At 45.1% G+C, this 21,346-nt stretch overlaps 1 protein-coding gene across 1 annotated transcript in view; it reads left to right on the top strand.

Moving 5' to 3' along the window:
• The window catches only part of XIAP (X-linked inhibitor of apoptosis), a 41,766-nt gene that overhangs the window by 11,040 nt on the left and 9,380 nt on the right, over window positions 1–21,346 (top strand). The window contains exons 2-3 of the mRNA XM_069747181.1: window positions 8,521–9,399; window positions 13,903–14,002. Coding sequence (XP_069603282.1) covers window positions 8,544–9,399; window positions 13,903–14,002 — 956 coding nt within the window. The 5' untranslated portion in view covers window positions 8,521–8,543. The remainder of the gene's footprint in view (window positions 1–8,520; window positions 9,400–13,902; window positions 14,003–21,346) is intronic.

The raw sequence follows: 21,346 nt of genomic DNA, 5'->3' as shown, positions 1-21,346 counted from the left end.
TCTGTGACCAAACTGTAAGAAACCGCCTAAAGGAAATGGGATTTACGTACAAAAAAGCTAAACAAAAGCTATCATTTAACACCTAAACAGAAAAAAACAAGGTTACAATGGGCTAAGGAAAAGCAATCGTGGACTGTGGATGACTGGATGAAACTCATATTCAGTGATGAATCACGAATCTGCATTGGGCAAGGTGATGATGCTGAAATTTTTGTTTCGTGCCGTTGCAATGAGATTTATAAAGATGACTGCCTGAAGAGAACATGCAAATTTCCACAGTCATTGATGATATGGGGTTGCATGTCAGGTAAAGGCACTGGGGAGATGGCTGTCATTACATCTTCAATAAATGCACAAGTTTATGTTGATATTTTGGACACTTTTCTTATCCCATCAATTGAAAGGATGTTTGGAGATGATGAAATCATTTTTCAAGATGATAATGCATCCTGCCATAGAGCAAAAACTGTGAAAACATTCCTTGAAAAACGACACATAAGGTCAATGTCATGGCCTCCAAATAGTCGGGATCTCAATCCAATTGAATATCTTTGGTGGAAGTTGAAGAAAATGGTCCATGACCAACGTGCAAAGCTGATCTGGCAACAGCAATCAGAGAAAGTTGGAGCCAGATTGATGAAGAGTACTGTTTGACACTCATTAAGTCCATGCCTCAGAGACTGTAAGCTGTTATAAAAGCCAGAGGCGGTGCAACAAAATACTAGTGATGTTTTGGAGTGTCTTTTTGTTTGTTTTTTCATAATTCCATAATTTTTTCCTCAGAATTGAGTGATTCCATCATTTTTTTTCCCCTATGCTTGGTTGTTGATGATGTCCCACTAGGGTGAGACCCGTCTTAATTGTCTGCGGCCAAATTATATGTGAGTCGTGCACGAAGAAATACACCAGACAGCGAGTTTGTGTTTGAAATTAATTCTGTTTATTACCGGGAATACAGGGGGTTTTTATAGAGAAAAAGCAAGGTGCTTGCCAATGCATTACCTCATGGCGATATTACCCACTCGCGGATATAGGAACAATATAGAAGCATTAACTCCCGGACACAATAACGTTTTTCCTTTGTTCATCGTCTGAGGCTGGTTATGTCAACATTCACCACAGGTCAAGATATTGGCAAGCATAAAGAACAATACACCAAAAGTTACTGAGCCATAATATGTTGGCAGACATAGTTCTAAGATCCACATCCGTGTTCTACCTCTATATATATATATATATATATATATATATATATATATACACAGTGGGGCAAAAAAGTATTTAGTCAGTCAGCAATAGTGCAAGTTCCACCACTTAAAAAGATGAGAGGCGTCTGTAATTTACATCATAGGTAGACCTTAACTATGGGAGACAAACTGAGAAAAAAAAATCCAGAAAATCACATTGTCTGTTTTTTTAACATTTTATTTGCATATTATGGTGGAAAATAAGTATTTGGTCAGAAACAAAATTTCATCTCAATAATACTTTGTAATATATCCTTTGTTGGCAATGACAGAGGTCAAACGTTTTCTGTAAGTCTTCACAAGGTTGCCACACACTGTTGTTGGTATGTTGACCCATTCCTCCATGCAGATCTCCTCTAGAGCAGTGATGTTTTTGGCTTTTCGCTTGGCAACACGGACTTACAACTCCCTCCAAAGGTTTTCTATAGGGTTGAGATCTGGAGACTGGCTAGGCCACTCCAGGACCTTGAAATGCTTCTTACGAAGCCACTCCTTCGTTGCCCTGGCGGTGTGCTTTGGATCATTGTCATGTTGAAAGACCCAGCCACGTTTCATCTTCAATGCCCTTGCTGATGGAAGGAGGTTTGCACTCAAAATCTCACGATACATGGCCCCATTCATTCTTTCATGTACCCGGATCAGTCGTCCTGGCCCCTTTGCAGAGAAACAGCCCCAAAGCATGATGTTTCCACCACCATGCTTTACAGTAGGTATGGTGTTTGATGGATGCAACTCAGTATTCTTTTTCCTCCAAACACAACAAGTTGTGTTTCTACCAAACAGTTCCAGTTTGGTTTCATCAGACCATAGGACATTCTCCCAAAACTCCTCTGGATCATCCAAATGCTCTCTAGCAAACTTCAGACGGGCCCGGACATGTACTGGCTTAAGCAGTGGGACACGTCTGGCACTGCAGGATCTGAGTCCATGGTGGCGTAGTGTGTTACTTATGGTAGGCCTTGTTACATTGGTCCCAGCTCTCTGCAGTTCATTCACTAGGTCCCCCCGCGTAGTTCTGGGATTTTTGCTCACCGTTCTTGTGATCATTCTGACCCCACGGGGTGGGATTTTGCGTGGAGCCCCAGATCGAAGGAGATTATCAGTGGTCTTGTATGTCTTCCATTTTATAATTATTGCTCCCACTGTTGATTTCTTCACTCCAAGCTGGTTGGCTATTGCAGATTCAGTCTTCCCAGCCTGGTGCAGGGCTACAATTTTGTTTCTGGTGTCCTTTGACAGCTCTTTGGTCTTCACCATAGTGGAGTTTGGAGTCAGACTGTTTGAGGGTGTGCACAGGTGTTTTTTTATACTGATAACAAGTTTAAACAGGTGCCATTAGTACAGGTAATGAGTGGAGGAAAGAAGAGACTCTTAAAGAAGAAGTTACAGGTCTGTGAGAGCCAGAAATCTTGATTGTTTGTTTCTGACCAAATACTTATTTTCCACCATAATATGCAAATAAAATGTTAAAAAAACAGACAATGTGATTTTCTGGATTTTTTTTTCTCAGTTTGTCTCCCATAGTTGAGGTCTACCTATGATGTAAATTACAGACGCCTCTCATCTTTTTAAATGGTGGAACTTGCACTATTGCTGAGTGACTAAATACTTTTTTGCCCCACTGTATGTATATATATATATATATATATATATATATATATATATATATATATATATATATATATATATATATATATATATATATATATATATATAATGTAGCCCAGCCACGTAGTATATTGCCCAGCCACGTAGTATACAGCACAGACATAGTATATTGCCCAGCGACGTAGTATGCACCATATCCCTGTTAAAAAAAAGAATTAAAATAAAAAATAGTTACATACTCACCTTCCGGAGCCTCCCAATCGAAGCGGCCGGTTACCGATCGTCCTCACGCGCTCCGGTCCCAAGAGTGCATTGCGGTCTTGCGAGATGACGTAGCGGTCTCGCTCGTGAGACCGCTACGTCGTCATCTCGCGAGATCGCAGCATGGACCGGTTACCGGAGCATCGCGAGCGGGTAAGGCCTGTTGTGGATCCGAGGGGCCGACAGATGGTGAGTATATAACGATTTTTTTTTATTATTTTTAACATTAGATCTTTTTACTATTCATGCTGCATCAGCAGCATGAATAGTAAAAAGTTGGTCACACAGGGTTAATAGCAGCGTTAATCGAGTGCGTTACACCGTGGTCAATGCTGCCATTAACACTGTGTGAGCGCTGACCGGAGGGGAGTATGTGGACGACGGGCACTGACTGCGGGGAGGAAGGAGCGGCCATTTTCTTCCGAACTGTGCCTGTCGCTGATTGGTCACGGCAAAACAGTCACGACCAATCAGCGACTTGGATTTCCATGACGGAGGCCGCGAGCAATGAATATCTGTGACAGACAGACAGACGGAAGTGACCCTTAGACAATTATATAGTAGATATGCTAAGAATCGTCCATTTTGTATGTGTGTGTTCATGATTCAGGTATAGCATCTGTGCATTTATGTATATATGTATTTTGTATATCTTCATAACTAAATATGATTCCATATCCTTAACAGTCCCCCCTTTGGAGATATACGAAATCAAAAGAAACCCTAATCTCGTCGAACCTATCGATCTGTCACCCCACACCTATCTAACTAAAACAATGTTGAAACGACTAACTGAGCTAATCTTCACCGTATACAGGATTACTTATCTCTAGTAAATGGACCCTCCTTTAACGGACTTGTGCAGGGGGAAGTCAGACCCTGCTCTCTTCCTCATCGGTGTGCTTCAGTCCAGCATATTCTGGCGGGAGAGGCGGATATGGTATTTCTTCAAAGGTTTCACAGAGTAGGTCATTGACATCAGCATGTACAGCTATTGCTGTGGTCATGGTTTCCATCTTCATCATCTTAAGGCAAGGAATTATGCAGCATAGAATTAAAGGGAACCTGTCACCTGAATTTGGCGGGCCGGTTTTCGGTCATATGGGCGGAGTTTTCGGGGGTTTGATTCACCCTTTCCTCACCCGCTGGCTGCATGCTGGCCACAATATTGGATTGAAGTTCATTCTATGTCCTCTGTAGTACACGTCTGCGCAAGGCAATCTCTTTGGGCAGGCGTGTACTACGGAGGACATAGAATGAACTTCAATCCAATATTGTGGCCAGCATGCAGCCAGCGGGTGAGGAAAGGGTGAATCAAACACCCGAAAACTCCGCCCATATGACCGAAAACCGATCCTGCCAAATTCAGGTGACAGGTTCCCTTTAAGGCTAATACAATTAGAACACATAGAAAAGCTATTCCAAATTTTGTGACTGTTCTTTTCCACCCATCCCACCACCCAAACCAGGTGTCCCAGGTATCTTCTACCCCCGAGTTTCCGGCTAGTTCCTCACAGATCAGTAAGGCCTTGTAGTGCTCTAGATATGCTTCCATCTGGAGCTGTGTTGTTAGGTATATAAGTGCAACAGCTGGTACCTATCATTTTACAGACTCCACCTTTTTCTGCCAGGATCATGTCTAGGACCATCCTGTTTTGGAAAGCCATAATGGATGTGGAGCCTAGTTGCTCAGCAAGTCCCTTTACAGCAGTTCTAGTGAAGTTAGCAAACTTCTGTTGATTATAGTAAATGTAGTTTATCCATTTTACATTTTTGATTATTCCAATCATGGGAATAATTGATTCAAATCCAGCTGCCACCTCATTTCTGGCTTTGAATTCGTACAGGTACTCCCTGTGGAACCCCGAGGGAGTCTATATAGATATGAGGTAGTTGGCCTTGTTGGAGGACCTGATCCCAACTGGGCAGATCAAATATATGAAAGGGCATGATGGCTTTTACCATAGTGCACTGTCCTTTCCAAGGGATGTGCAATCTGGGCCTAATTTTCATGTCCCCACATAGCCAATACACGTCAGGCAAGTAGATTTGCCCTACCAGCAAGGAATCATTGTATGGGCTTCCTTCCTGGACCTGGATGACATAGTTACAGTAGTTAGATTGCAACTTATCAATATGACTTCCGGGGGCATCTCGTTCAAAACAAGTGTAGTTCTCTGGGTAGGGGTGATCCCGTGGGTATAAGTGGGATACAGTTTGGCATTTTTGTGAACTACCAACGTGGTTGTCTTTGTACAGTGACAGGGCGCATGTGAATCCCTCCTCATCTACCCTTGGATCTATCGGGAAGGGTACTGTGCCTAAATGACGTCGGGCAGTGGTACAGGCTATGCATGCGGAGCGGTTTGCACTAGTAGCACTGTACTTTACCCATTCAAGCCAAACGTTAGAGTCAGAGAATCCTGTCTCTATTGCGAGCTTATCCTCATAAGTCAAATCTAATAGGAATTTGGCTCCTGGTACTGGGTCATCTACAGCTTGTGTGTCCGCAATGGGCCTAGAATCAATATTCCTTAACCAAAATTTACCCATTCTGTCACCTCCCAATCTCCAAAGTTTGGTACTTCAGCCGAGTACATATAGCCCTTGATCATTCTTTGAGGGGTTATCAATGGTGAGGTACAAAACTATGCATCCCTCCTTGGGGCAGTGGGTGGCAGGGATGGGGAGATTTGATCCTGGAAAACCCCTCCGGCCTTTGAACGGGGCTTTGGTCAGGGTCATACGACTAGCTCCCCATTTGTCCCTTCGTTGCAGGGCCTGGACCTGTTGATATCCCCAGTCACTTTCACCAGTGTGCCACCCAACAAGTGACCAGTCCTCACAGTTTGAACCTTCCCCCGTATCTGCAGTGCTGACACAAATGAATTGTGTACCTAGTAGGATGTCAAACTGTGCCATAGGGCCTGGGCATTCTACTATGAGGCAATAATCAAATTGATGTTACCCTTGGGGTGGAGACATTATACCAGAAAGTTACTAGACCATCATGAGTGATTGCCCCCTGAGTACTAGCCACCCCTGGGGCTATGTAAAGGATAAGTATTAGATGGATGAAGTAGGGCAGCCACCACTTTTCTCTGGATCCGGCACCTTCTTGCAGTGGGAAGCGTGTATCCATGTGGGCTTTCCTTCAAGCTTGACTGCTGTGGCAGTGGTCAACAGGACTTGGTACGGGCCGTCGTATCTGGGCTCGAGGGTACATCTGTTAAACCTCTTGATGAGGACCCAATCACCGGGCAGGATCTGGTGAGCTTCCTCCAGGTCCTCAGATCTGGGATGGATGAGAAAACTCGAGAATGTATTTTAGTTAGATGTTTGGTTAATTCAATCACATACTTGGTCAAAGTGTCATACTGCATAGAAAACTGCTGTGGGAAGTACAGTCCTAGCCTGGGAGCACTTCCAAGCAGGATCTCATATTGGCTAAGTTTGGCTGGACCAACTGGTGTATGTCTGACACTAAATAGTGCGAGGGGAAGACTCTCATGCCATGGCTTCCCTGTCTCTTGTGCTGCTTTGAGCATTTTACTCTTTAGTGTCCCATTTGCATACAATGAGGGCAGGACATCTATCTGTCAAGACAGTTAGTAGCTTTTCCGGGCATGCAGGGTTGTTCTAGCCTACTGATCCTGTCACTAAGACTACCAGGGCTCAAACCGTAGTTTTGGCAGGAGTGGCAAAACCAGAGCTAATGAATAACTAACTGGCCTTATGATTTCTGTGCACTTCGTGTGCAACAAGCAGAGGGATACAGCAATGCCACAATTTTTTGGATTGTTTTATTTATTGCTCCATACCATGGGGTAGATGGGTGGACGTGAGCACCTGTGATATGAGTTCTTCGATCGTCTAAGACCGGAACCAGGGCAATTGCTTAATGGTAAATATAGCACCCTCTCTGTAGTGTAATGTTATAACTGCCCTTATGCAGCACAGTATATTTTATGGGTTATTGGATTATCACTAGGCACACCCTTATGTTGCTTTGGAATAGACCATACACACAGATACACAATTAAGCAATTATATATCTGACCGGTTCGTAGGCTCAGGTCATTCAATTGTGGTCAATTAATTAGTGTCCAGAGATGACAGCCGGCTGTCTCACCCAGGCCGGACGTGAAAACAGAGGTTAGGTAAGATGATATATTTTCTCACCTGTTTCAGAGCTGCAGCCTCTTTCCACTTATGACGTTCGTCCTGGGGGAGACGTGCGGCTGTGGTCGTCTGGCTGTTTGTCCTGGCCCCACGTTGGGCGCCAACTGTTGAGGATATCCTACTAGGGTGAGACCCGTCTTGTCTGCGGCCAAATTATATGTGAGTCATGCACGAAGAAATACACCAGACAGCGAGTTTGTGTCTGAAATGAATTCTGTTTTATTACCGGGAATACAGGGGGTTTTTATTGAGAAAAAGCAAGGTGCTTGCCAATGCATTACCTCATGGCGATATTACCCACTTGCGGATATAGGAACAATATAGAAGCATTAACTCCTGGACACAATAACGTTCTTCCTTTGTTCTTCAACGTCTGAGGCTGGTTATGTCAACATTCACCACAGGTCAAGATATTGGCAAGCATGAAGAACAATACACCAAAAGTTACTGAGCCATAATATGTTGGCAGACATAGTTCTAAGATCCACATCCGTGTTCTACCTCTATATCTATATATATCTATATATCTATATCTATATATATATATATATACATATATATATATATATATATATATATATATATGTTACACATACATACATACACACACACACACACACACACACACACACACACACACACACTAAGAAACGTCCATTTTGTACGTGAGTGTTCATGATTCAGGTATAGCATCTGTGCATTTATGTATATATGTATTTTGTACATCATCATAACTAAATATGATTCCATATCATTTAACATAGTAAAAAAAGTAACCATTACTGACTTGCACATTTTTTGTTCTTGATTTCTTTTAGTGTTTCTTAAAGCCAGAAAGTTGCCATTTGAAATTACTTTAGTTTTGTGCCATGTCTGTGATCTGCTTTTTTTTCTACAAAATTAAACAACTGAATGAACATCCTCCAAGGCCGGTGATTCCATAAGTTTTGCCAGGGGTTGTAGTCAGAATGTGGCCTGGAGTATGGAGATCACTTACTTGTGCTCATGACCACCCACACAGTATGCAGTGCTCATGTTGTGATGATTCACAAGTCTGTAGTCACATAGAGTGGCTGCAGAATTGTAGCCAGAGGCCAGACAACCCCTTTAAATCTGATGTGCTAAATTTCTGTTATTTTGTGACCCTATTAAAGGAACATTTGGTTTTAGTTGTATTTTTTTTTTTAGTTACGTTTGTGTTATTGTGTTTCTCCTACTGTAGATTAACCATCCTTTCCAGAGGACATGACATGTCACTGCCCTAAAGTGACAGATGGTGCACACGACATGGAAGCGGACAGTGACTTCTCTGAGGAATCCAGTCGATTGGCATCATTTGCAAATTTCCCAAGTACCTGTCCTATCTCAGCAGCCGCCCTGGCCCGTGCCGGCTTCTATTATACTGGGGTGGAAGACCGAGCCGAGTGCTTCAGCTGTAAAGCTATAGTAGAAGGCTGGCAGCATGGAGACACCGCCATTGGCAAGCATCGGAAAATCAGCCCAAACTGTAAATTTATCAACGCATTCAACGCGAGAAGCGAAAACATACAAACTCAAGCTCCAGTGAGTCAAAACTCAGGTCCTCACCTAGGAAATAACTGTACAACCTATGACTTGGGTCAGAGCTCCAACTGTGATTTTGAGACGGATTTTTTGCTGAAGACAGGAAGGGTAGTTGATGAATCCCAGCCGAATTTCCCCCAATATCTAAGTATGTGTAGCGAAGAAGCACGACTTAAGACCTTTAAGAACTGGCCTTGCTATGTGCGCCAGACCCCTAAAGAGCTGGCCAGCGCAGGTCTCTTTTACACAGGAAAGAACGACATGGTGAAATGTTTCTGTTGTGGAGGAAAGCTGATGAACTGGGAGCCCAGTGACGTGGCATGGACTGAGCATCGAAAGCATTTCCCAGACTGCTTCTTTGTTTTGGGTCGAGATGTTGGGAATGTAACTGCTGAGCTGGGTAGCAGTACAAGAAGGAATTCTGAAGTCCCAGAAAATCCCGCCATGAGTCAAGTGAAGGCTCGGATGGAGAGTTTTACCAGTTGGGCTTACGCTGTTAACAAGGAGGCGTTGGCCAAAGCCGGGTTTTATAGTACTGGTGAGATCATTACTGCTGGTCGTTAATTGAGCAGTTTTAGTTATACTTTTTATTTATATGTAATATCTGGGCTTGTAGCCTGATACGTCCCTTGCCCTAGTGAAGATCATGACTTGGTTTTCCCTGGTACAATGCCCATACATTATACATAGATCTGTTCATTGCCCTAGTGGAGATCATGTCTTCGTTTCCCTGGTACAACGCTCATACATTATACATAGATCTGTCCCTTGCCCTAGCGGAGATCATGACTTGGTTTACCTGGTACAATGCCCATACATTATACATAGATCTTTCCCTTGCCCTAGCGGAGATCATGACTTGGTTTCCCTGGTACAATGCCCATACACTATACATAGCTCTTGCCCTAGTGACGATCATGACTTGGTTTCCCTGGTACAATGCCCATACATTATACATAGATTCGTCCCTTGCCCTAGTAACATACGTAGTAACATAGTATTAAGGTTGAAGGAAGACTTGAAGTCCATCTAGTTAAACCCATAGCCTAACCTAACATGCCCTAACATGTTGATTCAGAGGAAGGCAAAAAAAACCCCATGTGGCAAATAGTAAGCTCCACTTTTGGGGAAAAAAATTCCTTCCCAACTCCACATACGGCAATCAGACTAGTTCCCTGGATCAACGCCCTATCAAGGAATCTAGTATATATATCCTGCAACATTATACTTTTCAAGAAAGGTATCCAATCCCCTCTTAAATTTAAGTAATGAATCACTCATTACAACATCATACGGCAGAGAGTTCCATAGTCTCACTGGTCTTACAGTAAAGAACCCGCGTCTGTTATTATGCCTAAACCTTCTTTCCTCCAGACGTAGAGGATGCCCCCATGTCCCTGTCTCAGGACTATGATTAAAAAGATCATCAGAAAGGTCCTTGTACTGTCCCCTCATATTTATACATCAAAATAAGATCACCCCTTAGTCTTCGTTTTTCCAAACTAAATAGCCCCCAAGTGTAATAACCTATCTTGGTATTGCAGACCCCCCCCCCCCCCCCCAGTCCTCTAATAACCTTGGTCGCTCTTCTCTGCACCCGCTCTAGTTCAGCTATGTCTTTCTTAAACACCGGAGACCAGAACTGTGCACAGTATTCTAAGTGTGGTCGAACTAGTGACTTGTATAGAGGTAAAATTATGTTCTCCTCATGTGCATCTATGCCTCTTTTAATGCATCCCATTATTTTATTTGCCTTTGTAGCAGCTGCCCGACACTGGCCACTGAACATGAGTTTGCCATCCACCCATACACCCAGATCTTTTTCATTGACTGTTTTGCCCAGAGTTTTAGAATTAAGCGCATAGTTATACATCTTATTACTTCCCCCCCCCAAGTGCATGACCTTACATTTATCCCCATTAAAGCTCATTTGCCATTTATCAGCCCAAGCTTCTAGTTTACATAAATCATCCTGCAATATAAAATTGTCCTCCTCTGTATTGATTACCCTGCAGAGTTTAGTGTCATCTGCAAATATTGAAATTCTGCTCTGAATGCCCCCTACAAGGTCATTAATAAATATGTTAAAAAGAAGAGGGCCCAATACTGACCCCTGTGGTACCCCACTGCTAACCGCGACCCAGTCCGAGTGTGCTCCATTAATAACCACCCTTTCTTTCCTATCCCTGAGCCAGCTCTTAACCCACTAACACATATTTTCCCCTATCCCCATTCTCATTTTATGTATCAACCTTTTGTGTGGCACCATATCAAAAGCTTTTGAAAAGTCCATATACACTACGTCCACTGGGTTCCCTTGGTCCAGTCCGGAACTTAACTCTTCATAGAAGCGTGGAGATCATGACTTGGTTTCCCTTGTACAATGCCCATACATTATACATAGCTCTGGCCCTTGCCCTAGTGGCGATCATGACTTGGTTTCCCTGGTACAATGCCCATACACTATACATACAGTACAGACCAAAAGTTTGGACACACCTTCTCATTTAAAGATTTTGCTGTATTTTCATGACTCTGAAAATTGTACATTCACACTGAAGGCATCAAAACTATGAATTAACACATGTGGAATTATATACTTAACAAAAAAGTGTGAAACCACAGAAATTCTGTCTTATATTCTAGGTTCTTCAAAGTAGCCACCTTTTGCTTTGATGACTGCTTTGCACACTCTTGGCATTCTCTTGATAAGCTTCAAGAGGTAGTCACTGGAAATGGTTTTCACTTTACAGTTGTGCCCTGTCAGGTTAAGTAAGTGGGATTTCTTGCCTTATAAAAGGGGTTGGGACCATCAGTTGTGTTGTGCAGAAGTCTGGTGACAGCTGATAGTCCTACTGAATAGACTGTTAGCTGCTTTTTTCTTGCCATAATACAAATTCAAAGTAAAGAAAAACGAATGGCCATCATTACTTTAGGAAATAAAGGTCAGTCAGTCCTAAAAGTTGGAAAAACTTTGAAAGTGTCCCCAAGTGCAGTAGCAAAAACACTTTTTTGTTAAGTATATAATTCCACATGTGTTAATTCATAGTTTTGATGCCTTCAGTGTGAATGTACAATTTTCATAGTCATGAAAATACAGAAAAATCTTTAAATGAGGTGTGTCCAAACTTTTGGTCTGTACTGTAGATCTGGCCATTGCCCTAGTGGCAATCATAACTTGGTTTCCCTGGTACAACGGCCATACATTATACACAGATCTGGCCCTTGCCCTAGTGGTGATCATGACTTGGTTTCCCTGGTACAATGCCCATACATTATACACAGATCTGGCCCTTGCCCTAGTGGTGATCATGACTTGGTTTCCCTGGTACAATGCCCATACATTATACATAGATCTGGCCCTTGCCCTAGTGGTGATCATGACTTGGTTTCCCTGGTACAATGCCCATACATTATACATAGATCTGGCCCTTGCCCTAGTGGTGATCATGACTTGGTTTCCCTGGTACAATGGCCATACACTCTACAGTACATTAAAGTTGGGCAAACTTGCTGACTCCCGTGAGAGAGGCTGACTGTATGATCAGGTGTATGGAGCGCCTGCACTCTTTCACACCATGTAATACCTGCATGTTAAAATTTAATGGCCAATCTGTTCACATTTGCGATAAACACCCCCTGAGAAGCGGCTAAAGCAAATGTCCAACATGTGAAACCAGAAGAAAAAAAAACTAGTAAATGGAGACCTAGACTTCTCTACAACAGGCAGAGACCAAGAGCATCTTATTGACATCAGTCTGGCCGGTGTGTGTCTTTCAGCTTGTATAGGAAAGTGTTCTTTCTCCTGCTAAAGGCCACGTCAAAAAGTATATAGTGAAATATATGTTGTAATTATACAGAGACCCTATAGTTTACAGATGCTCTGGCATCCATGAAGACTCTGGCCACTGTCAGACATGTTCTGTATGAATGTATATGAATGACAGTAGGTGCAAAAGCAACACGTATTTTGCCAAAATCCCCTCTCTTCATTAAATACACATGTATACTCCGCCGAATCAAGTGCATGTGCGGACAGACAGATGTTTACTAGGGTCAATCATAGGAAGTCAAATATCTAATAATTATTGAACTGCGGTGGCACCTGGAGTAACCCGAAAACTGAAGCCATCATCAAGAGAAGGTAGAAAGTGCGTGTGTATGTGACGGATTCAGTCCCAAGAGCCCAGTACTGTAACTTAGCTAACAACTAGTGATAAGCAAACGTTATCAGATAAGGTGTTATCCGAGCATGGTTGTGTTCTGAGAGTCTTCGGCATGCTCGTGTATTATGTTCCAGTCCCCGCGGCTGCATGTCTCACAGCTGTTGAACAGCCACGACACATGCAGCTGCGGAGCCGATCTGCCCCCGCAATCCAGGTAGCCCTCTGCAGCTAAAGGTACCGTCACATTAAGCGACGCTGCAGCGATATAGACAATGAGCCGATCGCTGCAGCGTCGCTGTTTAGGTCGCTGGGAGACGTCAAACACCGGCAACAGCAGAACGATGCAGGAGCAATCCAGTGACGTACTTATCGTTCTCGCTGGTTGTTAGCGCCATGAAAAACCATTGCAGGCATCGTTGCTTTTGCTGTCAAACATGGCGAATCACGCCGACCTGACGACCAAATAAAGTTCCGGACTTCTAGCTACGACCAGCGATGTCACAGCGGGATCCTGATCGCTGCTGCGTGTCAAACACAACCAGATCGCTATCCAGAACGCTGCAACATCACGGATCGCTGTCGTTCTCGTTGGAAAGTTGCTCAGTGTGAAGGTACCTTTATTCGGCCAGCACTATAGCTTGACGAATAAGAGGGAACTTGAGCAAATTCGCTCAACTCTAGTGTTGTCTGTTTCGTAGATTTCTACGTCAGTGATAAATCCACAAATCTTTACATATGCTAAAAGTGGTACTATCCAGGTTAAGGGAGTCTTTTCCACAGTGTTTTTTTTTTCTTTCTCGTATAGACATTCCAGGTTTGAGAAAAAGCTGTGTGGTAGGGTTTGTAATTAACCGGTTATTGTCTGTGTATCATAGGCGATCGTGACTCCGCAAGATGCTTTTACTGTGGCGGGGAACTAAAAGATTGGAAAGTAAGAGATGACCCGTGGGAATTGCACGCAAGATGGTATCCAGGGTATGATGATATGGCTAATAATAATAATAATTGTATTTCTATAGTGCCAACATATTCCGCAGCACTTTACATTTTGGAGGGGACGTGTACCGACAATAGACATTACAGCATAACAACTTACACAGATCAACAGATACCAAGAAGAATGAGGGTCCTGCTCACAAGCTTACAATCTTACAATCTATGAGGAAATAGGGGGGATACGAAAAGTGGATGCTAACAATTACTTGTAATGGGCCAGCCATCAGAAAATGACTAAAGGAATAATAAAGTTAAAATAAAGTATTCGCCAGTTATCCTCCATGTTTAGATCACATTCACTAAAGGGATAGAGAGGGGAAAAAAAAAGAAAACCTCTTTATATATCACTGAAGGGAAAGTAGGTGAGACTAAAGCCCCCATACACTTGGCCGGCAGCGATCTATCATGTTTGGGGGGGGGGGAGGTCTGTTCGATCCTGTGCTGTGTATTCCGAGCCCTGATGGCACTGTGCATGGGTCCACAAGGCTCCATAAGGCATCATATCCAACTCTAGGAGCCGTGCAGCATCTCGCAGAACTAGTGCAGTTCCTTTTTCTGTAAAATATGTACCCCCTGTGAGCTTCTGCCTATGGCCACGTTCACAGTCCGTATGTGTAAGGCTACTTCCACACTAGTCCGTCGGTACGGACCGTCGGCCCGACGTTCCTACGGACAGTGTGATTGATTAGCACAACGTGGGCAGCGGATGCAGTTTTACAACGCATCCGCTGCCAAGTGTGAGTTTCGGGGAGGAGGGGGCGGAGTTTCGGGCGCGCATGCGCGGTTGAAAATGGCGGACCCGACGCACACAAAAAACGTTACATGGAACGTTTTTTGTGCGTCGCGGCCACCAAAAACACGACGCATCCGTCGCACGATGGATGCGGCGTGTGGCAATGCGTCGCTAATGCAAGTCTATGGAGAAAAAACGCATCCTGTGGGCAACTTTGCAGGATGCGTTTTTTCTCCAAAACGACGCATTGCGACGTCCGTCACACGACGCTAGTGTGAAAGCAGCCTAAGCCAAAACCAGGAGTGGGGGATAAATACAGAAGTGGTGACGTGTTTCTATTATATTTTTCCTCTCCTTGTTCCTTTCCTGGTTTTTACGGAGGTAAAAAACTCACTAAATACCGAACGTGTGAACGTGGCCAATAACTGGAGCTACAGGACCGATCGAGCTCTGCGCTTTTGTCTGTTGTGAGAAAGGCGCAATATTAACGTTTGTTGTGTTGCCTGGTTTACTGTAGACCTTTTCATAGCTTATATTGCTGTTTTTGATTTGCCTTTAATTTAACAATTCTTCATTTTTATCCTTCTTGGGGTGAGACTGAGAAAGTAAAACACTCCCAATATTAATAACATTTTAGTACCTTTTTCTGAACAGCACGTTTCTCTGAAATAACATTAAATGTGTTCCCACCTTCTCAGATCCATAACTTTCATTTTTACATCCATTTAGCCATATGAGTGTCTTTTTTTTGTTTTTAAGGATGGGCTTTATATGTTTTGGCACCATCTTGTGATGTTTGTAATTTATTCTGGTTTGGGCAATTTTTTAAAAGGAGTAACGTTAAACAGCAACAAAATATTAGATCATGTGTGGTTTTTAGTGATGAGCGAGTGTACTCGTTGCTCGGGTGGTCTCCGAATATTTGTAACTGCTCGGATATTTAGTTTTCATTGCCTCAGCTGCATGATTTACGGCTGCTAGCAAGGCTGAGTACATGTGGGGGTTGCCTGGTTGCTAGGGAATCCGCACATGTATTCAAGATGTCTGTCAGCCACAAATCATGCAGCTGAGGCAACGAAAACTAAATCTCCGAGCAGTTAGAAATACTCGGAGACCACCTGAGCAACGAGTATACTCGCTCATCACTAGTGGTTTTATGTTTATTTTGCACCATATGCAGATACCTTGGGCAGGTGTGGTGGGCTATTGATGAGCCCCTTCTGTCATATTGACGCATCGCCTATTCTTCCTGTATGAATACGATGCAGGATGCCTATAATCAGACAAGTCACACTCCTTAGAAATGATTGAAGGAGTATCCGGTTTTGATTGATTGTCCCCACCTTGCTCACTGGCTTCCACTGTGAACCTATGTGTGGTGAAGAGCGCGGGCGAGCAAGCTTCGGCACTATCGTGGGGGAACCAGCAGACACATTTTTCAATGTTCTAATGGAAAATGGTACTGCTTTTACTATGTGAAAGGTAGAGTAGCAATGGGAAGCATTTACTCATTTATGCCCTGCTTTAGGTGGGCAGCACCTTAAAGGGGCTCTCTGCTGACAACAAGCTCTCATCTATCCACAGTATAGGTGATAACATATTGATCAGTCTGTGTCCAACCAAAGGGGCTTGCACCAGTTGTCAGAATGGGCAACCTTTCCCTGTGTTTGCATGAAGTGGGCTGCTCATGCTTGAAGGCAACTTAATTTATTCTCTATGGGACTGATGAGCGCCCTTCCTCTGATTAGCTGGGCTGGTGCGACGTTGTCTGCATCTTGCTGCAATGATGTATCACTGGTCCGGCTGGGATACAAGGAGAAGGTTTACAGGCCTCCTGTCCAGCGGTCACATTGCTGACCTGGCCGATACATCGGAGGGCGTCCTATGAATCCATTTTCCCATCTTTAGTGGTAGCTTGTTTTCACCAAATAACCCCTTTAAGATGACATTGAACCATCCACTTTCCACATGTCTCCATCGCCTTTTTTGGCGTGAATCGCTATACAGTTGGTCTTCCAGCAGTTTTTGGGATAGTACAAGTAAAGCATTGATAGATTTTCATGTTGTCACACACGAGGTTCTATAAAAGTATGTAACCGATGCTGGTGAAACGCACTACCACAGACCACGTGTCTTCTGCATTCATAGACTCCTGCATAAGCTGATTTCTCCAACGCCTCATTGGGGGGGACAGGACCATGGGTGTTATGCTGCTGCCACTAGTAGGACACTAAGTTAACAGAGAAAGATAACTCCTCCCCTGCAGTATACACCCTCTCACTGGGCAATATTCAACCAGTTCTTGCTTAGTGTCTGTAGGAGGCACTTGGGTCTGGTTTTCAGACCCCAACGTTTTAATTTTATTTTTTACTTTACTGTACATTTTTATTTTTTAATTAACGGAGTGATAGGGGCGACGGATTCCTTTTCTAGGGTCCGCTCTCCCCCGAACCATCAACAGGCGAGAACGCGGAGTATACCTCCCTGTACCCTCTCCTGCGACGACTGGGGCACGCCTGATAAGTTCTTGGGCGACGGTTCCTTTCATGGTCCCGATCTCCCCCCTGCATGATGGCGATAACATAGTCTGACTCTTATGTCCCTCTCCTGGGCCAAACTACAGTCCAAAGCCCCCATCTTATGGCGTCACCGCAGCCCCATGAGAGCTGATGAAGATGGATGGAGCTTTTTTACTCCATCCCCCGACGGGAGAAGAGACAAGGGATTCGGCTCAGGAGGCACTGCACCCTACGGTACTGCTTGCAGGCTGTGAGTATCCCCTTCTTCGCAATTCCTGCATCAGAAGGTGCGGTCCTGATCCCCGGGGAGAGTTACATTGGCCGGCTGCCAGCAGCTGTCACCCGACACCCCGTCACGGCTGCCGGCGTGCATCGCTGGCAGGCTTCAGAAATTTAGCCCACGGCTTTCAGCCGGACTAGGCTGCGATCTATTGCTCCACCCATGCCAGAGCTTCGCCCACCATCTCGGCGCTTCTCGTTTAGAACGAGAAGCACCCTGCAAATCTCGGGCGCCATCTTGCTACACTCTGCTGCGGGGAATCACGCCGCAGACGCTGACAGCCCCAGACAAGACAGGACTTCCTCTCTTCTCCTTGCTGTCCTATTCTCCCTGGGGACACGAACACAGGACTTGGTAAGCTTAACCCCTTCTCTGCAGTCTGTCCGGCCCTATAGAGCATAGCAGAGAGGCGTTCCAGCTCCATAAAACGAGATGCTTTATTAATTAATAAAATCTTTGCAACTCAGTAAATCCTTGCGTACATGCGAATGCCCAAGTGTGGAGAAATATGCGACGCGTTTCGATCGATGCCGATCTTAGTCAATTGATTGACTAAGATCGGCATCGATCGAAACGCGTCGCATATTTCTCCACACTTGGGCATTCGCATGTACGCAAGGATTTACTGAATTGCAAAGATTTTATTAATTAATAAAGCATCTCGTTTTATGGAGCTGGAACGCCTCTCTGCTATTGCTGCTATTACCACTCGTATTGGTCTCTGACGAAGTTCCGAGCACCTGCGTCTGATCGGTGAGCTGGCTGCGGTCTCACAAACCGCATATTGTTTTATTCACTGCTTATTTGCCTATAGAGCATACCCTGCCTATCTGGCCCCTTATCTCTAAGGTTATGTCTTCACCTAAAGAAGCCAAGAAGGCTAACAAAAAGCACACAGTGTTTTTCACTTCATGTGCCACTTGCAGTACTGCCTTGCCCCGAGCTCACACTACCCCGTTATGTGCGGATTGTGATCCGACCTGTGTGCAGCCGCCTCCCGCCAACGCGTCTCTGACCCTGTGAAGCCTAGTCCCCCTGAGTGGGTCGCTTCCCTCTCACGTTCTACGGATTTCCTGGCCAAGGCAATAGATTCCCTCCGGGGTCCCTCTTTAAGCAAGACTACCGCAGAGGACTCTGGTGACGGTACGGACCTGTCCACCAGCAGAGGGCGTACTGTCAGTAAAGACTAAGGGTTCCAGAAAACGGACTCATGTTGTGTCCCCTGACTACAGCCGTGCTTGTCCTTCAGCTTCCGCAAGCTCAATTTCTCGTTCCCCTTCTCCCGAGAACCCCAATGCACAGGACTCTGAATACGATTCTGATGCATCTTTAGTTCAGGACTCTTCAACTTCTCAAGAGACACTTGATTCTCTTATTGACGCGGTCAACAAGACTCTGAAAAAAGACGAGGAGTCTGTATCCACTCAAGAACACGTAGTGTCTTTTAAACGGACTAAACGTGTTCAAAAGGTGTTTTGTCACTCATCCTGAATTTAAGGACATTGTCCAAAAACATAGGGACCGGCCCGACAAACGTTTTACGGGTCGAAACCCTATTGAATCCAAATACCCTTTTGCTCAGGAACTAATCAAGGACTGGCTTCAGTCTCCTTCCGTGGATCCTGCCGTATCGCACCTTGCTTCAAAAACTCTCCTATCTTTGTCTGACGGTTCATCAGTCAAAAACCCTACTGACCGTCAAATTGACTACCTGGCTCACTTTGTCTTCGAGGCCACTGCAGCGTCACGCCTTCCATCTTTTGCCACCACTTGGGTGGCTAAGGCTATGGTCGCTTGGGCTGAGGTGCTTACCACCACCGTCCACGACAGTAGTCTTCCTCCAGAGGAGGTCAACCTGGCTAACCAGATAGCACAAGCAGGGGACTTTGTGGTTAACGCCTCAATAGATGCAGCCAATTGCGCTGCCCAGGCAGCCGCAAATACTTGCTCGATCAGAAGTGCCCTGTGGCTTAGAGATTGGCAAGCAGATTCTGCTTCCAAAAAATCATTGACATCTCTCCCCTACCAAGCTGGTCGCTTATTCGGAGAAAAGTTAGAAGAAATTATTTCTGATGCAACTGGAGGAAAAGGTAAATTTCTTCCTCAACAAAAACCTACACTGCTGTTTCGGTATCAACAACCACCTCGATTCTGGCCCTTTCGCAGCGATCCAAATTGGTCATCTACTCATCCAGGATCCGCACGAGCCTCGCGCGGAGACCGAGGTTCCCAGGTTTCGTACAGGCCTAACCGTAGCTGGAAACCCAGACCTAGGACATCTGGAACTAAGGGATCCAGATCCTCTAGATCTTCCACTCAATGACTCGTTGCAACATCCGGAGGACATCGACAAAGTAGGTGGCCGTTTGCTTTCGTTCCGCCAAGCCTGGCTCTGTCGTCCACGACGAGTGGGTCAGAGAACTGATGTCCTCGGGATACAAGATAGTTTTCTTCTCTTCCTCCGACACGTTTTTTTTCCAGTCGAGTTCTCCCACAACAAAAGAAACTGTTTTTCTTCAGGCCATAAGGGCACTACAAGGGATCGGAGTCATCATTCCGGTCCCCCAAGACCAAAGATTCAAAGGGTTTTACTCGAACCTATTCGTGGTCCGAAAAAAGGATAGATTGCTGCGACCGATACTGGACCTAAAACTTCTCAACAACTTTATCAAAATCTGACGTTTCAGAATGGAATCTCTCCATTCTGTCGTCGCATCCATGGAAAAGGAAGAGTTCCTAGCATCCATAGACATCGAGGATGCGTATCTCCACATCCCAATCTTCCTTCCTAACCAACAGTTCCTTCGCTTTTTGAGAGGAACACTTTCAGTTTGTGGCCTTACCCTTCGGCCTCACCACTGCTCCCTGAGTTTTCACCAAGGTCATGGCAGCCGTCATGGCAATCCTTCATGCTCGGGGAGTGGTGGTAGTCCCTTACCTGGACGACCTGCTGATAAAAGCTCCGTCATATCCAGCTTGCGAGGAGTCGTCGCTATCACAGTGGATACTCTTTCTCGCCTGGGTTGGAAGATAAACTTTGAAAAATCTTCTCCGATCCCGGCTCAGCGGATTTCATTTCTTGGAATGACACTGGACACTTCCCGCTGCCTGGTCATTCTCCCTCCAGACAAGTCCTTGGCCTTGCAGCAGGGAGCACGGAGTCTCTCCCGCCCAGTCTCCCAGTCCATTCGTTACAGCATGCGCATTCTCTGGAAGATGGTAGCAGCCATAGAAGCTGTTCCGTTCGCACAATTCCACCTCCATCCCTTGCAACATGCGCTGCTGTCGGCATGGAACGGGAACCCATCCTCTCTCGACCATCGTTTGTCTGTCTCCACAGGTCAGGCAGACCCTCAGGTGGTGGACGCTGAAGTCATGCCTGAACCAAGGAAAGTCCTTTCTCCCATTGCGTTGGCTGATGGTGACCACCGATGCCAGCCTCTTGGGCTGGGGTGCAGTCCACTCGGGAATCGCGTCTCCCCATCAATATCCTGGAAATACGAGCGATCAGACTAGCCTTGCTCAGTTTTCACCATCTCCTGGCAGGTCATCCCATCAGAATCCAATCTGACAACGCTACAGCGGTAGTGTACATCAACCGTCAAGGGGGAACCCGCAGCAAAGCAGCCATGCTCGAAGTGACCCACATCCTCTGTTGGGCCGAGAGCCACCATTCGCCCATATCGGCGATTCACATACCAGGTGTGGAGAATTGGGCGGCGGTCTTCCTCAGTAACCAGAGTCTCTCCTCCGGCGAGTGGTCTCGCCACCCGGAAGTTGTCCAGCAGATT

This window comes from Ranitomeya imitator, chromosome 2, assembly GCF_032444005.1.
Source record: "Ranitomeya imitator isolate aRanImi1 chromosome 2, aRanImi1.pri, whole genome shotgun sequence".
Taxonomy (NCBI): Eukaryota; Metazoa; Chordata; class Amphibia; order Anura; family Dendrobatidae; genus Ranitomeya; species Ranitomeya imitator.
This window is presented reverse-complemented; position numbering and strand designations above follow the sequence as displayed.